This window comes from Zootermopsis nevadensis, unplaced genomic scaffold (genome assembly GCF_977971745.1).
Source record: "Zootermopsis nevadensis isolate Lab colony 2312 unplaced genomic scaffold, Znev_1.0 Znev_ptg000002l, whole genome shotgun sequence".
NCBI classification, from domain to species: Eukaryota; Metazoa; Arthropoda; class Insecta; order Blattodea; family Termopsidae; genus Zootermopsis; species Zootermopsis nevadensis.
Window position 1 is genome coordinate 10,142,903 of NW_028259134.1, and position 22,206 is coordinate 10,165,108.

The following is a 22,206-nucleotide window of genomic DNA, read 5'->3' on the forward strand; positions in this document are numbered from 1 at the left end:
AGAGGGAAATTGTTAAACGTTAAACTCCGAATTCCTTGCTGTTACAGGACCCGAGTGGTCATTACCATCATAATAGCAGCATGTCAGTGAAGCCTTTACTGAGTTGGTTCAACCCAAATCAAATTTCACGTTAAAAATATCACATACCCTTTTATCTCCAACGTGGAGCATAGGAGCCTCCATTCGGAAGTAGACATTTCGTAGGGACTTCGACGAGTGATCAGGACCATCGCAAGGCCTGTACCAAAGACATCGTGAGAAATGGCCGTTCAATTTTGCCTACAAACCATCTAATTCATGCTCGTAAGGTTCTTTTACATGCCGTAAATCTACGACTTCGGACAGCCCGCTTTACTTCCCCTCCGAAGGAAGTCGTGCTACGGATTTTTATCAACCTTAAAAATCCATCGACATCGGCCGGACATAAAAAATATGGAAAAGTTTAAATATTTGGAAACGACTGTAACAAATCAAATTTTAATCCTCGAAGAAATTTAGAGCGAATTAAGTTCGAGAAGTGCTTGCTACCATGCAGCTGAGCATATTTTGTCTTCATATGTGAAAATTGCGAAAACTAAAATACCTTTAACTATAATTTTGCCTTTTCTTCGGTATGGAATAAAAGTTGGTGTGTTATGTTAAGGTAGAAAAGACAGACTTAAGTGTATCTAGGAACAGTGTACTGAAAAGAATATTTGAACCTAAGACAGATGAAGTGACAAAAGGCTGGAAAAGGTTACGTAATAATGATAATTTGTATTATTGTCCAAATATTATTTGGGTCGTCAAATCAAGGAGGATGCGATGTGTGGGAATGTAGCACGCATAGAAATATGATAAATATTAGATGGAAAACCTCAGGGGGAGATACCGCTCGGAAGACCTAGACGTAAATGGAAAGATAATATTAATATGAATCTTCGGGAAACAGAGTGAGGATCTGACATAGAATAGGGACCTATGGTGGGCTCTTGTGAACACGATAATGTGCGTTCAGATTACATAAAAGGCGGGGACATTGCCTAGCTAAGCTTACTGTTAGCGTCTAAAGAAGGACTCACTCCATGGAGTTAGTTAAAATAGCTAGATCGTTTAGTTAAGTCAGACTTAATTTATTTAACTACAATGTAAAGTAAAGTAAAGTTTGTCCCACTATACGCCATGTAGGCGTTTGGGGTGAGAGGAGGTATAGCTCCTCTCTTCCTTGACCTCGGCACTAGATGGGGGTGAGTGGTCAGCATCACGCCCCGGCCGGCTTTACCCCCGGGAAAGGACCCCGGTACCCATTGTAGAGGAGGCTGGGTGGGCCCCAGAGCCGGTCTGGACGAAGAGGCTAGAGGAAAAATCCTCTGCCCCCGTCGGGGATCGAACCCCGGTCGTCCAGCCCGTAGCTAGTCACTATACTGACTGAGCTATCCCGGCTCATATTTAACTACAATAAAATACTTAATTTGAAAAAAACTACATGGGACCAGTAAACTACATTTATTTATTATTCTAGGTCAAATAGCATCGGGTGAGAGTGGCAGTAAGTAGTGAAATGGAAAGAGACAAATGTGAAAAGAAGTGGTCATGGCCTAATTTAAGATACTATCTTGGTATTTGTCCACAGGGACTTTGGAAAACCCTCAGTCAGGATAACCGGTCTCCGGGCCGAGATTCGGAGATCTCCCTAATACGAGGCAGAAGTGCGTACCACTCAGCTTCGACGCTCGGTGTGTATAGAGTGGAGGACGATGGGATGAACGACTGTAAGTTTAAATAAAAGCTTTAGATTTCTTATAATGGTACATACACAAAGAATAAATTATGGAGATTTGTCTTTTATGAATTACACGCTCAATATGACAGCCGTTCTGTCGTGCAACTTCCGAACGACGGCAAACGTCCTCCATAATTTCACCGCGCATGTGAACAATCCAATAGGAAAATATTTACATTAATATAATTGTCACATATCGCCACACAAGTATTTTAATCATCGTCTTTTAATTGCAGTGTAATAGTACTATTTATTCTCTTTAATAAATATTACGAAATTAAGGAAGATGACTCAAATGGGATATGTAGCACGCGTGGGCTAGAAGAAAAATTAGGAGGTCTATATTAACTTTTGATAATAAACATGAAAGGAAGGGACCACTTAGAAGACCTATGCGTGATGAAAGGACAAGAGTAAAATAAATATTGTGCGGTGACGATTCGTCAGACTCAAGATAGCGATTCTGAGTACTCATTCTTTTAGAGAGAGAAAGAGAGAGAGGAAGGAAGTAACTCGGCTTTTCGCCCTAAGGCAAGAGGTCAATTGAGGACGTTTAGAAACAAGACGATTAGGAATATACTTGGACCTAAGAGACAGACGCTAATAAGAGGCACAAGAAAAGTGCACCTTAAAGAGCCCCGAAACTGGCACTGTCCAAACAGTGAAAGCAGATAAAATAGGCCTACAAGCCTTCACGGGAATTTTCTAATTTTTATTTACACATTTCCAGTAATGTAACATACATTTTGTCAAGGGATCTTTTTCAGTTTCTTCACCGTATTCTCTTCACAGTTAGCTATAAATAGTTTCATTGTGGAAGCAATGCACAGAAGAATTGTCTATTTTGTGCTTTGTTCCAAAACCGTCCATGACTCGTGTATGACGTCATATGTAACTTCACTGAACAAAGTACGTATGAGGCCTGTGTAGTATCACTCTATCAGTACTACACCAAATGTTTTCAGATTATGTAGCAAGTCAATTTCAGTTTTATTGTACTATGATCAGTTAATGACCTAACATGAGATTTAATACCAATTACAGCTGTTAGCTTGTCATAATGCATAAAATTTGTTATCTATAATACCTTCACATTCTTATTTGTCCAATAACTTGCAAATTACCTTTTGTGGAATGATGGTTCTTCCTCTGTGGCAGACATCCTTATTCAATATTCTGTTATTTACAATTTATTTGTGTCGGTTATTATATTTCCCTACTACTCCGTCACTAAAATGTCCATATAAACTTTTCATTTTATTTTAAATTCTGAGTATACAAGACAGAAAATTCACATAAGATGAAAGCATTATGCTGTACAGGTTACAAATTAAAACGACTCCTAACCCCATTCGAAATAGAACGTGTCACCATGACCTACCTTCAATATGCTGACTGTGTTTTCTCAGCTACTGATGCACCCCCGTTGACCACATACAGCCTGGAGTGGTTACTGAGCTGCACATTCTATTTACACACGCTGATTTTTATGACTTTCACTACTTAAAACTGTCAAGCATAAAATAAGAATGGCGACGTCTTGTTGTTGTTCAGCTGTTGGGGATAACCTTCAAGTGATGCTGGGGTTGTACTACTGGTTACACAGCTATTGGTGTCGTGGTACACGGTTGCCAACGTTTGAGTTTTTAAAATCATTTTCCGAAATAACGAGTCTTAGAGCCATGAAACCTAATGTGGTTCCACGACTTATTCTGGAAAAAGACTAAGAAAAGAGAGCAATGTAAAATTTCACTTAGTACTTTAAGAGTAAAATTTGAAAAGTGACTAAACTATTCAAGAATATCAAATATAATTTAGAGCTCATAACAGATTGACACGTATTTATTCATAAAAATGCAATAAATATACATGTTATTTACAAATTGAAGTGTTACAGTTTCTGAAAATTTATGCTGGTTAAATAAGTAGGAATTTTAAAGCCACAAATAGACAGGACGTGTGTGATATAACATCTCGCAGAACCGTTGAATGATGGCTATAAAATATTAAGACAAATAATCGCATAATGGACAGCAGGGAACAATGTTGCTTATTCAATTGAAATGAATAGTTGATAATTAATTAATAGTATTTTAATAACAATAATATATCATTTGTTTCAATTTCAAAAGATGAAAAGTTTATCATCATTCAGACAAGTGAATTTAACAAGTGCAAGACGTCAGGATTTCTATTTTATTTTACAGTTTTAAGTGGTGGAATTTCAATCATTGTGTGTGCGCGCGTGGATAGAATGTGTGGTTTCACAGGCTATAAACATCGTAGGCTACTGCAGTTCACAGAGAGCGAGACACTTCTAAAAAATTCGTAGATAAATCATGTTCACTGGCAACAGATCACAGTCTTTTTTACGAACATGAGTTATTTTAATCAGGCTGACACTCGGTTACTCTTTTATAGGCTTGTTTGAAATTCAACACAAGTTTGAGAATAGAAGTGGCTCAGTAGTAGAACAATATAAATGATCCACGTCAATACGAATTTAAAAATAATGAATAAGCAGTGGCGAAACTTTCATATTAGACGTAGTAATAGTGAAGTTAAAAATAAAAAGCCTTCTACATCTTTTGATGATTCAGTGGAACACGGCAGAACCAATAACATAAAATTCATAGTTAGACAACTCCAGGTAAGCCTGCTAGTTGATGTAAGCGCCTGACTGGCTCAAATTGGCTAATGATGCGTTTTATCTGATCAGTTCTGCAGTGTGCCAGTGTATGGAGTACCACTGAACCACGAAAGGAAGACAGAATAATTTTTATTTTTCGTTTTTAAGAAGTTCCTTGTTTTTACGGAATCGAGAGCTTCATCACCGTGTTCCCACATATCCATTCATGACGTACTATCGCGATGCAGTTAAATTCAGCTCACATTTTGACATCGTTTCTTAGAGTTCACTTTAATCTTCTGCCACGCAGTTTAATTAACTGTATTCCGGCGCTGTCTGTCAAGCTAATTTAAATACCATTTACCATTTAAATGCCCTTTATATACTACGTCAGGACTTCTAAGACCTGGGAACACATTAATCATTTTTGTTGACGTTCAGACTGCCGGGTTATATAAATGAGGGCATTTTCTTGAAACTATTCTTTCAGTTTTATTTTTTATTTTTATAATTTATGCACTGAAGATAAAGTAGAATATTTACATTTCAGTGACAATTATTTATTCATTATACACTATTTGCACAATATATCAGAAATTTACGAGGGCCACGCAAAGTGCATCGGCAGACCACGGGTTGAATACCCCTGCCTTACGTTAAGTGTAGTCTATACTAGACAATGATTAACGCGACAGGATACATCTAATTTTACTATGTTGTATTGCATTTGGCCTGTCAAAGTTTTTCTAATATGATTTTACCAGTTACGACAAGGTCTACAAACTAGACTTCCCCTTATAGTTATCAGACTAAAATGTTATAATCCTTTCCAATTTCCTACTAAGGCATTACACGAATCTTCCTTTCATATTGTCGTTTAATTTCTTTAATAAGAGACCAGATGAGAAAAGGACATTTACAGTCAACTCTGTGAAAATGCATACAATCCTTCGGCAATTCATCTTTATTAGGTACTGCACTCGAAAACTGTGTAACTGTTAATAATTTTAATTTTACCTATATCAGAACTAAAATAAACCTACAGTCCACAGATCAGGAGAAAATCCCTGCTGGCAATTCGATATACACGCATGCGCAAGATTTCGCGGTGAGTGACGAACCATCCTAAAAGCATTCGTTCCACAACCACTGAACGAACAACAGACGACAGGCTTTCATGTGTTCAAATGGGTACAGCTTTAAGTTTACCTCACAGTGGCACAGTGATTTAATCTAGAATATTATCGCAACACCCGCAGAACACATTAGAGGTGCACTCACTACACGCTACTCTTAACTGCTTGATGTTTTGAGTCTGTGTGTAGTAGCGTAAAACTCTGACGTATCTCACTTCCCACCAATAGCAGCCCTCTAGTCCAGCTGATAAGTAACATTTCCCACGCACCGCACCAGAAACGATTTCCCTCAGCAGGATTTTTCTCGTGATCTATGGACAGTACTTAATATTGAGGTTGTGAAGTTGTATTTTTCCCAACTCGTGAAATGAGAAAATGGTAAGCCTACGAGGCTACGAAGTTAACTGTTGTACGTGTGCATATTATCGAAAACAGACAGATGAGTAAATAAATTAAATGTGGCAATCATCCAGTATTAGCGTGTAATGTATAGTGGCTAATCAGGCTTTGGAGTTCAAAGTGTTCACCATTTTATTCCATACAGCCAAATATATTTGCAACATAATAGCTGTGTCCACACATTAAACCACAATGTACTTACCTCTCTTATAATCCAGTGTCTTGATTGTGTTTCATGTGACCGGTGTTCTATTTGTTCAAGTGCCTCTTTCAACCGTTCAGATACCGGCTTGCTTGTCTACCGCAAACCAAATAACTGAATGTGAATCAATGTTTGACTACAGTCTGAAAGCTAATACCAATCATCAAGGCTGAGAATGTTCTTTGTGCTATTTCTAGAGCCTAAATAACAACCTTATAAACTTCAGTTGCCTTAGTAAGATAGAATGGGAACGTTCGGGTTTAAACCCCGCGTAGAAGACTCCACTGTACTCGAAAGTTTGGCAAATACTTGTGACGTAGGCGGCATGGTAGGCAAGTGATCTGCGCATGCGTAAAATTTTCCTGAGTGGAGAATATTCGTCTTTTGAACAAAGATACTTGTTACTTTCCGCTGCTTCGCTGTTCATAGTATCGTTATTAATTTATTTATTTTGTCATACTATAAAATAACTTCCAGTGTTATAAAGTATTGCCAGTAAAGTTTGTATCAAATTAGAAAAAAGCACGACGTTTACGGTCTGCTAGTAGTGGAGCACAAGACTTCCCAGGTTGCATACGTCGCAAGGATATCCTTAATTCTCGCATAAAAAAGTTTGTGCTTGCGCCGACAGTAGCAGGAAGTAGCCAAGATCGAAACTGCGCGACCCTGCTGTGAGATTCTTGCACAAAGATCTTGTGAGATTCAGCGACAAATCCTCAGAGTTAACCAGTAAGGATGACGTATTTTGTGACATCAGTGTAGTTCATAACCAATCAGACAGACTTAGATTAATTAATTTCTTGTGGAGGGATATTCGGAAGCCAAGCGATGTTTTGACAACAAGGGTAAAAAACTCTCCTTGTAAGAAACTAAAGATTAAAATAAAACTTCGCCTCCTGGCTTCAATGGGTTAGAAGCTTTTTCTCTCACCATTCGGGAGTTTAAGTGTCACAGAATATATTTAAAGTTGCGAGATAGACATTTGGAGCAAAGGGAGAGAATGGGTAAAATTACACAACCAGAATATTCATAATTTGTACTTGACAGATATTATTACAAACAAATTAAGGAGGATGAAATGTGGGGACGCTTCGTCTATAAAGAGGCATGGCGGCAATGTGCACTCAAAATTTTAATCGGGAACACTGAAGGAAAAATTCCACTTAGGAGATCTACAATGAAAATCTATCTTAAATGGTTAATGATGTTGATGGATTCAACTGGCTGAAGATAGAGTTAAGTGGTGGGCTCGTATGGACATTGTGATAAAGATTTAGGATGCATAAAAGGAGAGTATTTTTATAAGCAAAGCTACTATCACCCTCTGCTCCGTGGAGTTAGTTGGAAAGTAGGAGCGTGCAAGATGTGAGTGTAGAAGCCGATGTTGGTCTTCTGGTTTTAACACCGTGTAGACATATAGATAGAGATTAACGTTTCGGAGGAACATGTTGCTTCCATCTTCAGACCCGAAGATCCCAGAAGATCAATAGCGACTTGTATGAGCATGGTTTGAAACGGTTTGAGGCAGACATTCACAAAATATTCACAGAATATTTTAGACAATATAATAATTATTAATACCGATTTTCTTAACATTTCAATCACTCCTTGTAACATTATTGCTGTTATATTGCGCTAATAAAAATGACATGTTCAGATATGTACATGACACAACGTTCTGCTGTGAAGGCACTAAACAGTACTTGACTACGGCAGCGCGCTGTCTTCAGCTGATCAGGTCGCCGTTCTTGCGCAGTAGCTCCAACCGCAGTTCGTGTTCTCTCGCCTTGAGGCGCAGAGCCGCGATGCTGGAACTCCTCCTGTCGAGGTCTGGCGCCTGCCCCGGCACCGGGCCTTCCGAAGGGGGCACCGAGCTGCCCGGTGGCGCAATAGCTGAGGCAGTCGCCGCGGCCAGCAGGGCAGCGGCGTGCTGGTATTCGTCGCCGACGGGGCTCGAACCCGGCAGCTTGGGACGCTGTGCCGCCGAGATGTTGGCGAGGAGGGTCTGGAACGAGCTGGCCGCCGCCGCCGCAGAGTTGTATGTGAGGTGACTGAGACTGGGAGGAAGGAGTGGGGGCGGCGCCCCGCGATGCTGGTGGCCCGGGAAATGATGCGGTGCCGGGTGATGGCTGAGGTAAGTACCCGGTAACACGTGGCCCGGAGGTAGCGGAGGGTACGCGCTGCCCACACGAAAAGCAGCAGCCAGCCCTGCGGAACCTGCTCCATCAAACGGCTTCCGGAGGCTGAACCCGAGGTGTGAGAACGGATTCGGCAGAGATGGTGCCACAACTGCAGACGGTGGCGCAGCCGCCCCTGAACTCATGTACGGGTTATATGGGTGTCCCTGGGGACCGACTTTTTCCTGTTTCCGCCATTTCGCTCTCCTGTTCTGGAACCACACCTGGAACACAACAAGTTCATGTCAAGAAACAGTCGGTGCGAACAGGTCACGCTCGCTTTATCAAAATTCGGCCTGGCAGGCGCAAGTAATAAATTTATTAGAATCACGGAGTTCTAATTAGCATTACTAATAACTATAAACACGGGTTAAAATGTAACCGTATTAGCATTTTTAAATTGGATTTCTGGACTCAAAGATGTACACGTCTAACTAACAGATTTAAAATTAAACTAAGTTATCAGATTGGTAGCCTTGTACGCCAAGACTATAAATAAGAATTTAGATTTAAGATCTTTCTTTATAAAGAAACTCAGCTAGGTAACACTTTACTCTGTAACTAACACCATAGAGCAGGATTTTCTTGAGTAGATAGTGTCCCAGCTAATCAGTAAATTACACGCAATTTACGGAAGATTTACTACATTGTTCATAACAACAACCAGCCACCGGTCCCAATCCTATGCCAGATGAATCCAGTCCACACTATTTCCATGAGATCCAACTTTCCCTTTGTACCACACAGGAATTATTCGCTTTTTGCTGCAGTGCACAAAACAAACTTTGAAATACGATTTGCAGAAGAAGGAAAGGATCAAAGAAGTCAGTCACTTCAAGAATTCGCAAAATGTTTATGAGATTAGTTTGGTAGGATACCTATGTATGTGTACATCCAGTTATATTATTCAAGATTCCTCGTTCTTTTGACGTAAAAACGTCTTTAAAATCGATTCCGGGTGTGGGGAGGCAATCGCGCCCAAATGAGCGACAGTTTCTGTCGAAGTAATTTCAAACTTCAATAACTCTGCTAAAAATAGACATAGCGCCGCCATCTTAGTCTCATTTTAAAGAGGAAGGACGAACGTTTGTGCCAGTATCACTCCGACATTCGTGGCGGCCGAACGTCGCTAACTGCGCACGCGCAATAGTGAACCCACGATTTTCGACTTTCCGGATTCGACACGTGTCCATAAACGGGATCATATCTCAGAGACTAATTATCCGATCCGAGTGAACCAAGTGTTGTTTTGAAGAGGAGTGTATATGTTACAACTCATCCTGACCTCCAAGTGTGTATCTCAAAAACTCAGAAAGATACGAGGCTGTGAATTTGAAAAAGTTTGAAAATTTCCCGATTTTCTTAAATTGTCGCGGTATGTGAGGGCAAAGTAAAACCAGAATTACAAAAATCGAGCACGAATGCGTAGAGTACAAAATTCCAAAGAGAATGACACCGAAAACGCCGAGCCCGGATCCAAAACCAACGCGCAGTACTGCCGCGAATATAGGCAACGTAAGCGCGCTCGGACAACTCAGGCGGCACCTGACGAGCCTGGGTCAAGTATGAATGTGTACCAATTACGTACGTTTTCACGAAAATAAATGCGGCAGTGTCCGACACTGCCTATCAATTTTTAGTCAAAAATTGAGTTTAATGTAATAGACCGAGAAGTGGGAGATGACTAGAAGTGGTTCAGGATCGTGTCTAATTGCACGCTTTAATATTTTCGGTGAAGAACCTTGTACTGTCACAGTTGACAGATGATCAATAATGGTTTGTTGTCAGAAAGAGACAGAGCTATACGATTGTGATGTTGCGACATTGATTCCACTCGACCTTATACCTCATTGCAATGGCAAGAATATCGTACGACCGACTACATATTTATTAATTCATAACACTTATTACCACATTATTAATAGGCCTTCCATTTATTTATTCAAAACATATTTTCCTCGCGAACAATAAGTTTCAGTGTCGAAAGTCCAGCAGAATGACTTGGTAAGTTACAAGTTAGTGCAATCGCAAGAAGACGCGAACAAAACCCGAGCGATACTTACTGGCTACATGATTATATAATCAGAATATTACTTCGGCTCACTTCAACTAGTGTAAATTTTAATGTAGTTAGTCATAAATGTAATTAGCCACGTACTCAAGTAAATAGATGTACAAAACAGTCGGATAATACACAAAAAATGTAGTTTCGCAAGTTTTTTTTAAGATTATGACCAAAACATTTAGGTCCAGGAACTAATACTACCTATATGGCACTGTGTATTAAACCCATACGTGAATAGTTATCGAAACACAGTTTGTAAAATGATATAAGTCTGGAAGTTGTGGCAGGTGGTTCAAGGTGGATGTCAACAGCAGCTTTGGCGCAGCCCTTCAATCCGATGGCATCAGGCACTGCCCGCCACCCAAACTAATCAACAAAATACAGCGGACATTTTGTTTATGCAAATATAATGCCCGACAAACTATAGGCTTATTCCTACAAAAGTAACTTTATGCATTACCTTGCCAGAAATGTTGGCGAGGTGTGTGTGTGTGTGTGTGTGTGTGTGTATATACCAACGAACCCACAGCAAATTACCATTGATAAAGTTGTGGGTAATGCAATGGAAACTCTGCAATTCTGAGATAAGCTTTGTTGTGGAGTTGTACCAGTAATCGTGACTTCGTTCTCATTCTGCAGGCGACGCCCATAATGATTATATGTGATGAGAGACAGAAACACAAGCAGAGAGGGAAGAAAGGGAAAAAAAAGGCATAAAATACGAATGGCTTGCGGAGAGTAAAACGTCAATTACACGAATCCATTTGTTGGGACACGATATGAGTGAGGTTAAGGCTGGCCAACGTGCCAGTGGGTGTCACAATGCAATGTCATTTGATGGATCTGGCCAGACCACAGCAATCCGATAATAGTACAAGGGGATCGTACCTCTACGATGCAAACCATGTAATTTATTTAATTAAAGTAAATTAACTTAGCCCCCTAATATTTTTTTTCCTCCTAAGAAGCTTCAAAGTTGGCGGTGGTTTAAAACTCATGGGTAAGCGTCTGGGATAATTCCGCGGGTTTCCCTCAAGGGGTATACAAACCGACAGCAGAAAATAAGTGTATAATAAAGAAGAGCTGATTTTGCTGGTATTGTAGAGCAGGTGGAGGATAATATTAAATTGGGCCTTAAGAAGTGAGCACGCGAACTGGCTCGATATAAGGACTGGCGGTGGGTTTTATTGAACGTGGTAATGAACCGTCCGGTTTCATACAAGGCGGAGGGATTTCTTGTCCAGCTGAGTGTACTACTAGCATCTCATGAAGGACTCTGCTTCGTGGAGTCACGTAGTCAGATACGTAGGTACGCACTCCTATACACTTTAAAATGATGAAGTCAGGATTGGTTCTTACCATTGAATTTTCGATAGTTTCTGGACTAATAATTACGTGGAAGTTTTCTTCCCGTTTATTTGTACGTGGCCTCAAGAATTTAAGACTTCCTGTTCCTCCGATGCCAGGAACGACATGAGACGCTAATTTATCTACGGAGGAAAGTTCATGAAGTAGGGAACAACATTTACGTAAGCAGCTTAGCCGATTCGTGATTCTAACAAATAACATGTAAATGAAATACTAGTTAAAAGATTTATAATTGTAAGTTGAGTGACACTCACTATCCTAACTGCTATCTAAGATGACGTAAGCTGCATATTATGGCATTAACAAACTGCTTCATTATTACATTTACATTCACTTATAAGTTAAACAGCTGTCTTCTCGGACTAAATCCACGGAGCAGAGCACTTCCTAAGACGCTAACACATGCTCACATAGTAAAGGAATTTCTGGCCTCTAAAGAAACCCGAAGATGCATTTCTAAATACCTCTGAAACATCGATAAACTTGTACCAGAGTACACAGCATAACCCAGAAGACAGTCAGTGACCTCCAATGCTCGTAGGGATATTTGTGTTTGCCAGTGACAGGTCTGCGTTCCTGGAGAGAACGTGCTACCTGTTTTGTCAGAAAATGATGGTTCGTAAGCTGATAAGCAAAATGGTTTATTTGTGGTTTCCCTTATGACACTGTTAACAGCTAAGACAGCAGGCCATTAGGCGAACAGTGAACGACAAGATGAGACTTGAGGTTCTCAGGGCGGTGAACACGTTGATGCTGGTCTTCTGGTCTGTCATGACGTGTGGCCTTGTAGGTATATTCCGTTTTGGAGGAACAACTTCGTGGAAGAAACATCGGTGTCTACCTACAAGTCGATACTGGTTTACTTCTCAGAACAACAACATTAACATTGATTTGTTGGATCGTTAGTGAAAAATGAATTAGAAATTATTTGTAATCAAGCGGTCGTGACATAATTCATGGTACTGTCCCGGAATTTGCCTGTAAGAACTGAGGAAAACGGCGATTAGCCTCTGTAAAAATTTCCGATCTCCGGGTCAAGTATAGCGGAATAACTCCCGTGGAGACCCCAATGTCTGTCCAAGCACCGGAGACGGCTCATGCCAAGCGAAAACACGAGTCGTGCATATCATTGTCGGAAATTGGTATTCGTTGCTACTGTCCATTAGCGTACCTCCTTCTTTCATCATACTCTCTTGCTGTATCAGATCCTATTACTTCTCTGGGCGCAAGTCGCTCTAACTTTAATGCCGCAGTACCTTCCTTCTCTCTCTCTCTATTGGGTCGCTCCGAGCTATTAGCCTGATCGTGATGGCATCTTAATAGGAAGGAGCCCGACCAGCAGCTAGCAGCCATGTTCATAAGTCGGTACATCAACTCCCACTCACTGCAGCCAGACAACAGACAATGCATTATTATTTTCGAAACGTGGGTTCTTGCTTAATAATATTGAATGTGCGCCTATTTAAATTTTGATTTCGGTCCTGTAGTTGCAAGCTTAATATCATCCTTGGTGCAAGGAACAAAATTTAACTATTAGAAATTACGTTAATGAAAAAAAGTTGAGTTGTTTAAACATATAAACTTCTTCAATTAATGTCTTTAACTTCCGCTGACAAATTATATGTTCAGGAAACCACACAAAAACGTTAAAGAATCTAGTGATGATGACGTTCTGGGTTCTGACGCCGTCGTTGAACGACTCGTAAACCGTCTAGTCCAAACGGCGCCAAAACACAGAATGTCATCATCCTCTTCGCAGTGAGAACCTCAAATATCACTTTTAAGTAACTAGGTGAGATTTTTGGTTCTTGAGGCGGGGAATATTAATGTGGCTGTTGTTTATAGGATGTTGTGCCATGCAGTCTGGTGTTGATCAACGTTTCAGATGAGCCAACTGCCTACAGTTATAAAATAGTAAGGTTAACAAGACAGCCTACAGGGCGCAACATCCTATAAGTCAGACATCTTTATTTAAGAAACAGGTGGTAACAATACGATTAGCAAATAAAGCCAGATACTTAATATGATCTTCAGCCAGTTAAATCCACTTGCTATCATATTAATGTTATAAGATGGCTGTCTTCTTCTTATTCTTCGTTCTCCACTTTTAATACTTAATCTCTTATGTCCAACTAGTTTCTTGTGCATTCTTCAATACATTTACAGGCCTAATGTATGTTATTTCCTAAGACAGTAAGATCACTCGTTTGTCACAACCATCCAAAACAAGTGGAAAACACTATTTTCACTTTCTCTGTCGTCGGTGGTTAGGAAAGCTCATGGGATAATAAAAGTTCTTGAAATGAGTATTAACAATCATTTTTTAAGGACGACACTGTTTGCCAGCCTCAGTTTGACTCCAGATCACGTAAAAAATGCGTAAAATACATAGCAGACTAAGTCCGACATAGGACCGCAAAGGGTTAAAATAAAAATTTAAACCATGTTTTTAAAGTTATTAACACATTTCCAGGAGTTGCACATTAATAAATAAACCGAATTTAACTGGTCTACACACACAACATTTAATTATCTCAAGTAGGTATGTTTTCGAACTTATTGCTGTGCTATGTGGATTAATAATAACTGTAAACATTTCATCCTTTTACTTAAATTAATTATATGTGATGTGTCAAGATCCAGTAAAGTGTACTGACACGCCCTCAAAGGAAAGCCTATAGCCCATAATTCAGAACTGAACAATGCAGGCTTAAAGATACGTGATTGGACATTAATTTTCAGCAGTTTTAATCTTTTTAGGATCCATAAAAGATTTGTATCGCGCAGGTATCAATAAAATCGCCAATCATTGTAAGGTAATTAAAGCGAAGACAAAACAGCCTAAGGCTTATAAGATACAGATATGTACGTGTTGAAAGAAATGTTTTAATAATGATCTCTCTTTTGAAATGTTCAAAGAGGCTGGACAGAGACGAAGCGAGGTCGAAAAGTTAATATTAATTCCTTCCTCAATGGTCTCTCTACTTAGAGAATTATTTTTTTATTATTATTAGTGTTCTGTCTGACGACAGGTCCGTTTACTCGGCAGATGATTCAGAAGTGGTTTGCCATCGTCTTCTTTTGTATGTAAATGATGATGAATGTGAAGTAATTGTTGGCATGCCACGGAGAAACCGGGGAAGCCCCTAAGGAAAACTCCGTGATACCTGGACCACGGCCTTGCCCAACGCAAGTTATAAATTTGGGCACCACCGGGAATCGAACCCGGGACCCCAGGATTACAAGGCCAGCGTTCTAACCCCTAGACCACAGTGGCGGTCACTTAGAGAATAAATGTTGTTTTCTGTCCCGTGCTAGCACGGAGTTTCTAATACTAAAATCCAAAATTAGATCCTAAAAGATGGCGGTATTAATTCTTTTTAGTAAACTTCACTCATGTACCAAATCCAAGTCATAAGGGCCAGAGTTCGTGCGTACCATGTAACGTACTAGGTAGTTAACTTACTTTCAGAAGAATGTCGGGTATGCAAATGAATATCTTCAACGTAATGAAAGTTGGTCGCCTTTCTATTGCTTCGCGCAATATACCACATAAATTACTATAACTGTAAATTTAATTTGATTCTTTTAGTTTCCACGTGTCGTGGAAGCTCTATTTCTGCCAGTATATTCCGATCATCACTCTCATAACTTATTTCATTGTTATCGTCGGAGTCCATCTTCTACGCGAGTCGGTTGAAGCCTGTAAGTAGAACTGAAGTTAATTTTATTTTGAAAAGTGCGCTTTTCTCTACACAATGAAAATGTAATCATGCTGTGTGAGGTTTCGGTAACACAAAGCACCTATCCATAGATGGCGCTGACAACTAAACAGTAGCACCTATTTCTGCCGATAGGTTGCATTGCCAAAAAGAAATTTTGCTGCGTCAGGTTATGGTACGAGCGATTGCGCCTTAATTATGAAGTGGCCCCCTTGTCGTGAATATCAGTGATGGTACCAAGAACGAAATTATGAGGCTTTGTTAGAACTACGGTATGCTGAAGGAAGCTACTTAACAACGAGAGCATTTTTTTTAATATTCTGGAGAAAATGTGTCCGACGAAACTGAGATTATATGAATCGGTGTACCAAGTGGAATGTGTAAACACTGTGGCGCATCAGCATTTAAAACTGAAAAATTCCACTTCCCTAAATCCCTAAAATAAATTGAATGAAGGGGGAAAAATGGGAGAAAAGGTGGGAGACCCCTCCCCCTTCAGAGTTGGCAAGAGAAGTGAGCAGGGGTATAGCCGCAGCGGAAGAGCATTCAACAAAACATTTGTTTCAGAAGCTTTTGCGTCGTTAGAGGCGTATAGCCGAATGCCCTCACCCTGTCATTGCTCCTGCGCACTGCTATTGCATTGTCTCGGTGGGATAAGACAGCAGGAACAGAAAAATAAAGTTGCTGTCCTGTTATTTATCAGAAGCAACTGATTTTCGACAGCGTAAGATAGTTGGTCAAAGCCAACTACCTAAAGCATATCTGTCAGAGGGTTTAATCGTCAATTTGTTGATAAATGTGTACGAGAAAGCTCTAGTGTAAAGACTTCAGACTTTTGTACAATGCGATATTCCACCTGTACTACGTAAACTACAAGGCAAATCTGTGTATAGCCAAACAAGAGAAATTGTCAGTCAGCAACAACTCTACGTGATAATACAATCAAGACATGTTAATTAATGATTTATGCTTCTCAGGGAGATCTGTAGCTCGTGGGGTCTCAACCTTAGCCTTGCCTGAAGTCACATTTATCCCTACTTACAGACTCGCGGACCGCACTTTTATACATGAGAACAATTTTTCGAATCTTTGCTCCTAACTAAGCACTACAAACAGACAAACAGAATCACGTACTACTCAGTAATTCCCTTGACAGAATCAGTGATTAGTGAAATATTTGTAGGCAGCTTCTGCTTGATTAATATTTCAGTATCAGGTTTTAATTTCTGTAGTTCCGATTCGCATTCATCAGGACGAACTATCCTACTTCTTTCCGCCATTTTCATTAAGCTGAACATCTGCTCACAGCGAAAACACCCCGCCAATTTGCGTCGACACTAACGGAGCATGTTTTCTAATATATGGCTACTATCGTTCATCAAAGGTCAACAGGTTTTCACAGTGTTACAAAAACTGTAACTTGGCCGCACAAATATCGGCGGGCCGCGAGTTAATGGCTCGTGCTTTTGCAAAACCCGTCCTTCCGCTACCGACATCGGAGTGAACTGTGTTAATCCCCAATACCGAGCTCAGCTTTACCACCCCTCTCTCGCTGACCAGAGGCCACAATAAAGTGACAGGGCTGTATAAGGAAAACTGTAACGTCTCTTGTACCGCAAACTGAAAACTTCGAATAAACAACACCAGTAAATTACGCTACAAAAGGGCATTCGTGCGACCGGAACATTCCGTCAATGGGAACTGTCCGTGTGAGAATATCACATCCGACTTCACGCTAATGATTTGACCGCAAGCATTTCCTTTCCGTGCTCGCTGGATCGATATAGTTGCATCTTCCGGTTCATTACATTCGTTCGACTTCAGATTAACTGACTCTTCAAGGTTACGCTTAAACCGAGTCAAATCAGTGTCTGCAAATTAGGAAAACTTTCTGTATATTGGGAATTCTGGCTTCTAATGACTTCAAAATAAATTTAAGGTGTTCTTTACACAAGAAAGATTCTTCTATAAAATAGAAGCAAATTTAGGCCTGCATTTGTTAGTATTCGCTTTTTTAAATAGTAAAAATATAAACTATTTATATTCATGAATAAATTAAAGGGCAGATTAAACTTTGTAAATATCTGCTAACAATCAGTTCAGAATATTTTAACATCCCGTCTTCTAACCAAAAACGCGAAGGCTAAAGTAGTTGCTGGTACCCGGGAAATTACTCATGTAAGAATTGACAGGGAATGAATTTGGCAGAATCCCATGCCATTCTGAATGTCGGTGGGCAGCGGTGATCTGATAAAAATGTTGTTCCATTTGAATCCAATTAGTCTAACTTACAAACAGACTAATTTGTCTCATAACATAAGTGGCAGAAACATGTTTCGTTTAATACAGTTAAGATCTGCGTTAGTGGTAACATCTAGCAGCTTAGCTGCAGCTTCTAACTTGTAAAGGATTGTTGATCCTTCAAAACTGAATAAAGCGTCTTCAACTGAATATATTATGTTGCATAAAATAGTTAAGTTGATTATGAATTGGAAAATAATGATTAAGGAAGTTATTTCACGGCGTCGTCAGATGTAGACTCGTTTGTTGTGACCTAATATCTCGAAAGAAATGCAGTGATTAAACCCTAGAACTGGCCATGAGACTCTTCACATTTCATAGTTCCAATTCGTTGTATAATTCCATTCAACGTTGCAAGAACCTCTGCATTTGAATACAATTTCCACATAAGTATGAGCCAACCATTAATAGCATCATCAAAAAGACAGACTAAAACAAACTTGTAAAAAGAAAAATTAACTGCTCAATTCTTTTGCGTAAGGTCACTGTCAGATACTTTAACGACAATATTAACAATACAATTCCTGGTTTCGTGTTCAATTTTTATGGATACGAGCCACATAGTTTTAGGACTTGGTATCCGTTTACTATAGGAGGATTTAGTTTTTTACTAGAATGGTTTCCATTCATCGTACATGGTTTTTGAGAAGTTTTGTCTTTGAAGATACCATATAGTTTTACCTTCGGTTACGTTCTTAGTTTGTTTTTCGTCGCCTTCTCAACTACTAATTCTATAAAGTGTGGAATATGACAAAGAATGTGAATGTTGTGGAACAAACCCATTATCAACTATTAGAACATATAATATTAGCATTTTCCTGCAGAGATAACAGGATGTAACAAATACACAAGGTTAGTTTTTATCTACTGTGGGTATAAAAGCAATCCATGGACTTCAGGTGCTATCAGTCTGGTATGTTAATTAATGTTCTAAAAGCATAAGGCAATGAGGAGAAGTGAGCAACTTAATAAATAGTTGTCTCTTGAAAAAGTGTCGTGACAGACAGTGCTAGGACCCTGTGCCTTATTACTGCAAAGTCGAGAAGGCCCTTTCCTTCTGCATCGGAGACAATTGCCCAATAAAAGTTGAAATAAATTGGTTGCACGCTCTTACGTGACATTCCGACAGGGCTGTGTAGCATTGCGCCATTTTAGGCGCTAATCGTATCGCCAGTCCATTAAAGATAATCTAACGACGCTGTTACAGAGACTAACATAAAATGATATGGGACGACGATAACGAACAAGTAATAAGTAGATAAAGATTTGAAAGGAGTCAGTCTTGTCCTATTTCAAGGCATTCCGTAGTGCCTGTCACAGAGAATGTTTTCGGGGCATGTGGTTGAAAAACTACTTATTTAAATAATTTAACTCAGTACTTCGCAAACTGAAGCCATCAGAACATTTCTCTAAAAATCAAACTAAAAATAATATTAAATCAATATTTACAAACATTCAGATGTTGTCTTTGAACTTCTCTGCATTTTCGTTCGTTAGCGAAGATAAAGTGACAATACATGAAATAAAAGCATTCATAACCTCACCTGTATTAAAATTCAGCTTTCAGAGCCTATGACGACTCCAGTCGTGCATACATTAATTAGGTTATATGAAAAGTAGCAATCTAAGTAATGTTTCGTAATTAACAGTACTTGAAGGAGGTAATGTTCGATAAACATCCAATGTAGTCCAAGTGCACAATAATATAAGTGTTATATACATAAACCATACAAGCAATACAATAAGGTAAATTAATAGGCAGAACTACCTGGCTTATAACAATGGCCAATTATTATACTGACTGTAAATAATGACAATAGAGATGCAGGTTCAATAGTAGGTGGGTGAAAGGTGTTAATTTATTAACTAAGCTTCATCGATTACTGAACTTTAATGAGGTCATCTAGAGCCATGGGGTAAGGCCAGTGAAATATACTGGATAGAATTTCTTTGCCTGACAGATTACGGGAATTTCCTTACGCAGTGACAAATTATTGCAGACTAATCGACATTTACTGTTGGCAATGAATTCTACATAGTCTGGTGTGTGAAACGAGACCCTTGACAACTGCATTCTTTGTCTTTTATTTTATTGAGTTATGTGGATGATCCTGAGACGCAACCCTGGTAAAAGCATTCTTGATATAGCACTTCACGTGAAATGACAACATGAATATATCGTAACTGGCGAATTAGGACGGATTGGGGCAGCAAACGACAGTGGTGTGCATTGAGAAATTATTTTGAAGGAAATTTCTGGAAGTTTGGTTACCGTACACAAGCAGTCTACTGAGATTCAAACCCAGTATATGCCGAATACAAAGCAGGATTAATGAACCTAAATCAAGATTCTGAGTGGAATAAATAACAAAATCTGAGCACTGTCGTCACCTTAACCGAGGTCAACAAAAGACATATTGTCTGCGAATATCAGAAAACGATCGCTGTGAAGGGGGAAGCGGCAGTGAATCAGGCACGGGTATACACGAAAACTCTGGAAACATCGCCATAATGTTTACTACTGATAACCAAAAAATTGTATCACCGTAACTGCTCGGCTTAGGTAAAATGTTTAACACTTTGGAATCGTAACACATGATTCGCAACAAAATTTCTCTCTTTAATTTTCACCGTATTTTGTCAAATAATCGAGTTTTTCTATGGGTAAAAATTTGTGGGACACTCGGTATAACGCAAGCCCAATCAATAGACGACAGTACACAATTACAAGGCAAGAAAGGCAGAGACTGTACAACCCTTGCCTACGCCTTTATATTCTCATGCCAGAAGATAAGATCTTTATGCTTAATTAAAGCATTTTTTTACACGTGGAATATAGTTTCACTTAATCAGATATAAATTCGGTCATACAGCACGGTAGAGCATTAAAGGAGTTCTGTCATTAAAACCAACACCCGGCAGTCGTGCTTTAGACTAATAGTAATGTAATATGGGAACCAAAAGATTATTTTGTCTTTAACGGCTTCAGCGAGAAAAGCTATCATAAAGAAATTAAGATTTAAAATAAAATTTTATCTAATAATCATGACATTGATTAATTTATTGCCCGCAGTTATGCTGGGTATGTCTGTATGTCAGTCACAGAACCTAGTGGTCGAACCGAGTTCAAAATCCGTCTACAACAAAATTTATTATAGAACGTACGTAATGACAGTGGTTCTTAGCTTTGATATCACGACCACCTTCATGTCTTGTAAAATGATCACGCCCACACGTTCGCCAGAATGCCTTTACCTTTTGTAAGAATGTTATGAAAATTAATTTTGTTCTCATAATGGCTTATTTATGGAATTATGTATTTATTTAGTGTTTAAATGAACTTAATCCCTAAGTTTATATTAATAAATTATATTTTAGTTACAAAAATACTGGAGTAACATAATAATTATAAATAATTATAAGAAGTATAAAATGATTTGTAAAGTGTTTACATTATTATATTAATTGTTGATGTGAAGGCTACCACTACTGTTTTTGCTACCGACAGGTGAAGTCTTGGTTTCACGAAACACAGAAAAGAAGCTCAATGTATTTGGACTGTTTTTTTTCCTTAGTTTTGAAAGCAGCGAAGGAATAAATTCCTACCTCGTATTGGCTACATATGTTATCCACTAAAGTAATGCATTTTTAAAAACAGCGCCTGGAAACAGACAGTCCGAGAACTTGAATACAACGTCTGGCACACAGTAAGCAGTTCTGCACGCCAAAACATTTCTGTCCAGAATTTTATGTAAGCCGTTATCTCGTCTGGAATCCGCTTCATATGCCATCCCACGGGGATGCGCTCCACAGGTTAAAAACTAGTTTTGTATACAAATAAAAGAAGGTCTTGTAGCAAAGAGAAAATTTTACTTTATTATTGACTCGGAGCTATGTAATTGGAACAAATGGTTTTTTCTACAAACAAAGGTAGTTGGCAGCCTTTGGCTCGCGAGCTGCATGCGGCACTTTAACAGTAACAACGAATGAGGCCGTCCTACCAACAAGTAAGTGCACGTCGTACTGAGAGCAGTCTTTTAATTAATTCATAAATAATATCTAATTGCATATTGAATTATATTATTTTTCCTTGCATATAAAATAAATAATGATAATAATTATTTTGCCACTGTTCAGCACTAATTTATTGCGATGGTTGCCTCAATTATTTATGTTACAAATTACTTAGAACTGTTTCTATTGCCATGAAAAATGTAAATAATTTGCATTTGCACTTAGGCTATCCGTGAGATCACAGACCTACTGCAGTGTACTAACTCATAAAATTAATAACATATAAACGAGTATATTGGAAAATGATTTAAATATCTCTGGCATAAATTGAAGGAAACTATTTGGCTCACCAAAACGTTGTGCTATAAGAGTATTAAAACATTTCTTTCCGCTTACAAGCCTGCCAACCGCTGTACTAGGACTTGCGACTG

At 39.1% G+C, this 22,206-nt stretch overlaps 1 protein-coding gene and 1 long non-coding RNA gene across 4 annotated transcripts in view; both read right to left on the minus strand.

The window, feature by feature from the left end:
• Positions 1 to 3,361, minus strand: part of LOC110833693 (uncharacterized) — a 37,564-nt gene extending 34,203 nt beyond the window's left edge. Inside the window, exon 1 of the long non-coding RNA XR_002544282.2 lies at positions 3,144 to 3,361. This is a non-coding gene — a long non-coding RNA (uncharacterized LOC110833693). The remainder of the gene's footprint in view (positions 1 to 3,143) is intronic.
• A 4,318-nt stretch (positions 3,362 to 7,679) lies between these two features.
• The window catches only part of al (aristaless related homeobox), a 149,348-nt gene continuing 134,821 nt past the window's right edge, over positions 7,680 to 22,206 (minus strand). For all 3 annotated transcript variants that reach the window (XM_022072039.2, XM_022072040.2, XM_022072041.2), the window contains exon 4: positions 7,680 to 8,529. In XM_022072039.2, coding sequence (XP_021927731.1) covers positions 7,855 to 8,529 — 675 coding nt within the window. In that variant the 3' untranslated portion in view covers positions 7,680 to 7,854. The remainder of the gene's footprint in view (positions 8,530 to 22,206) is intronic.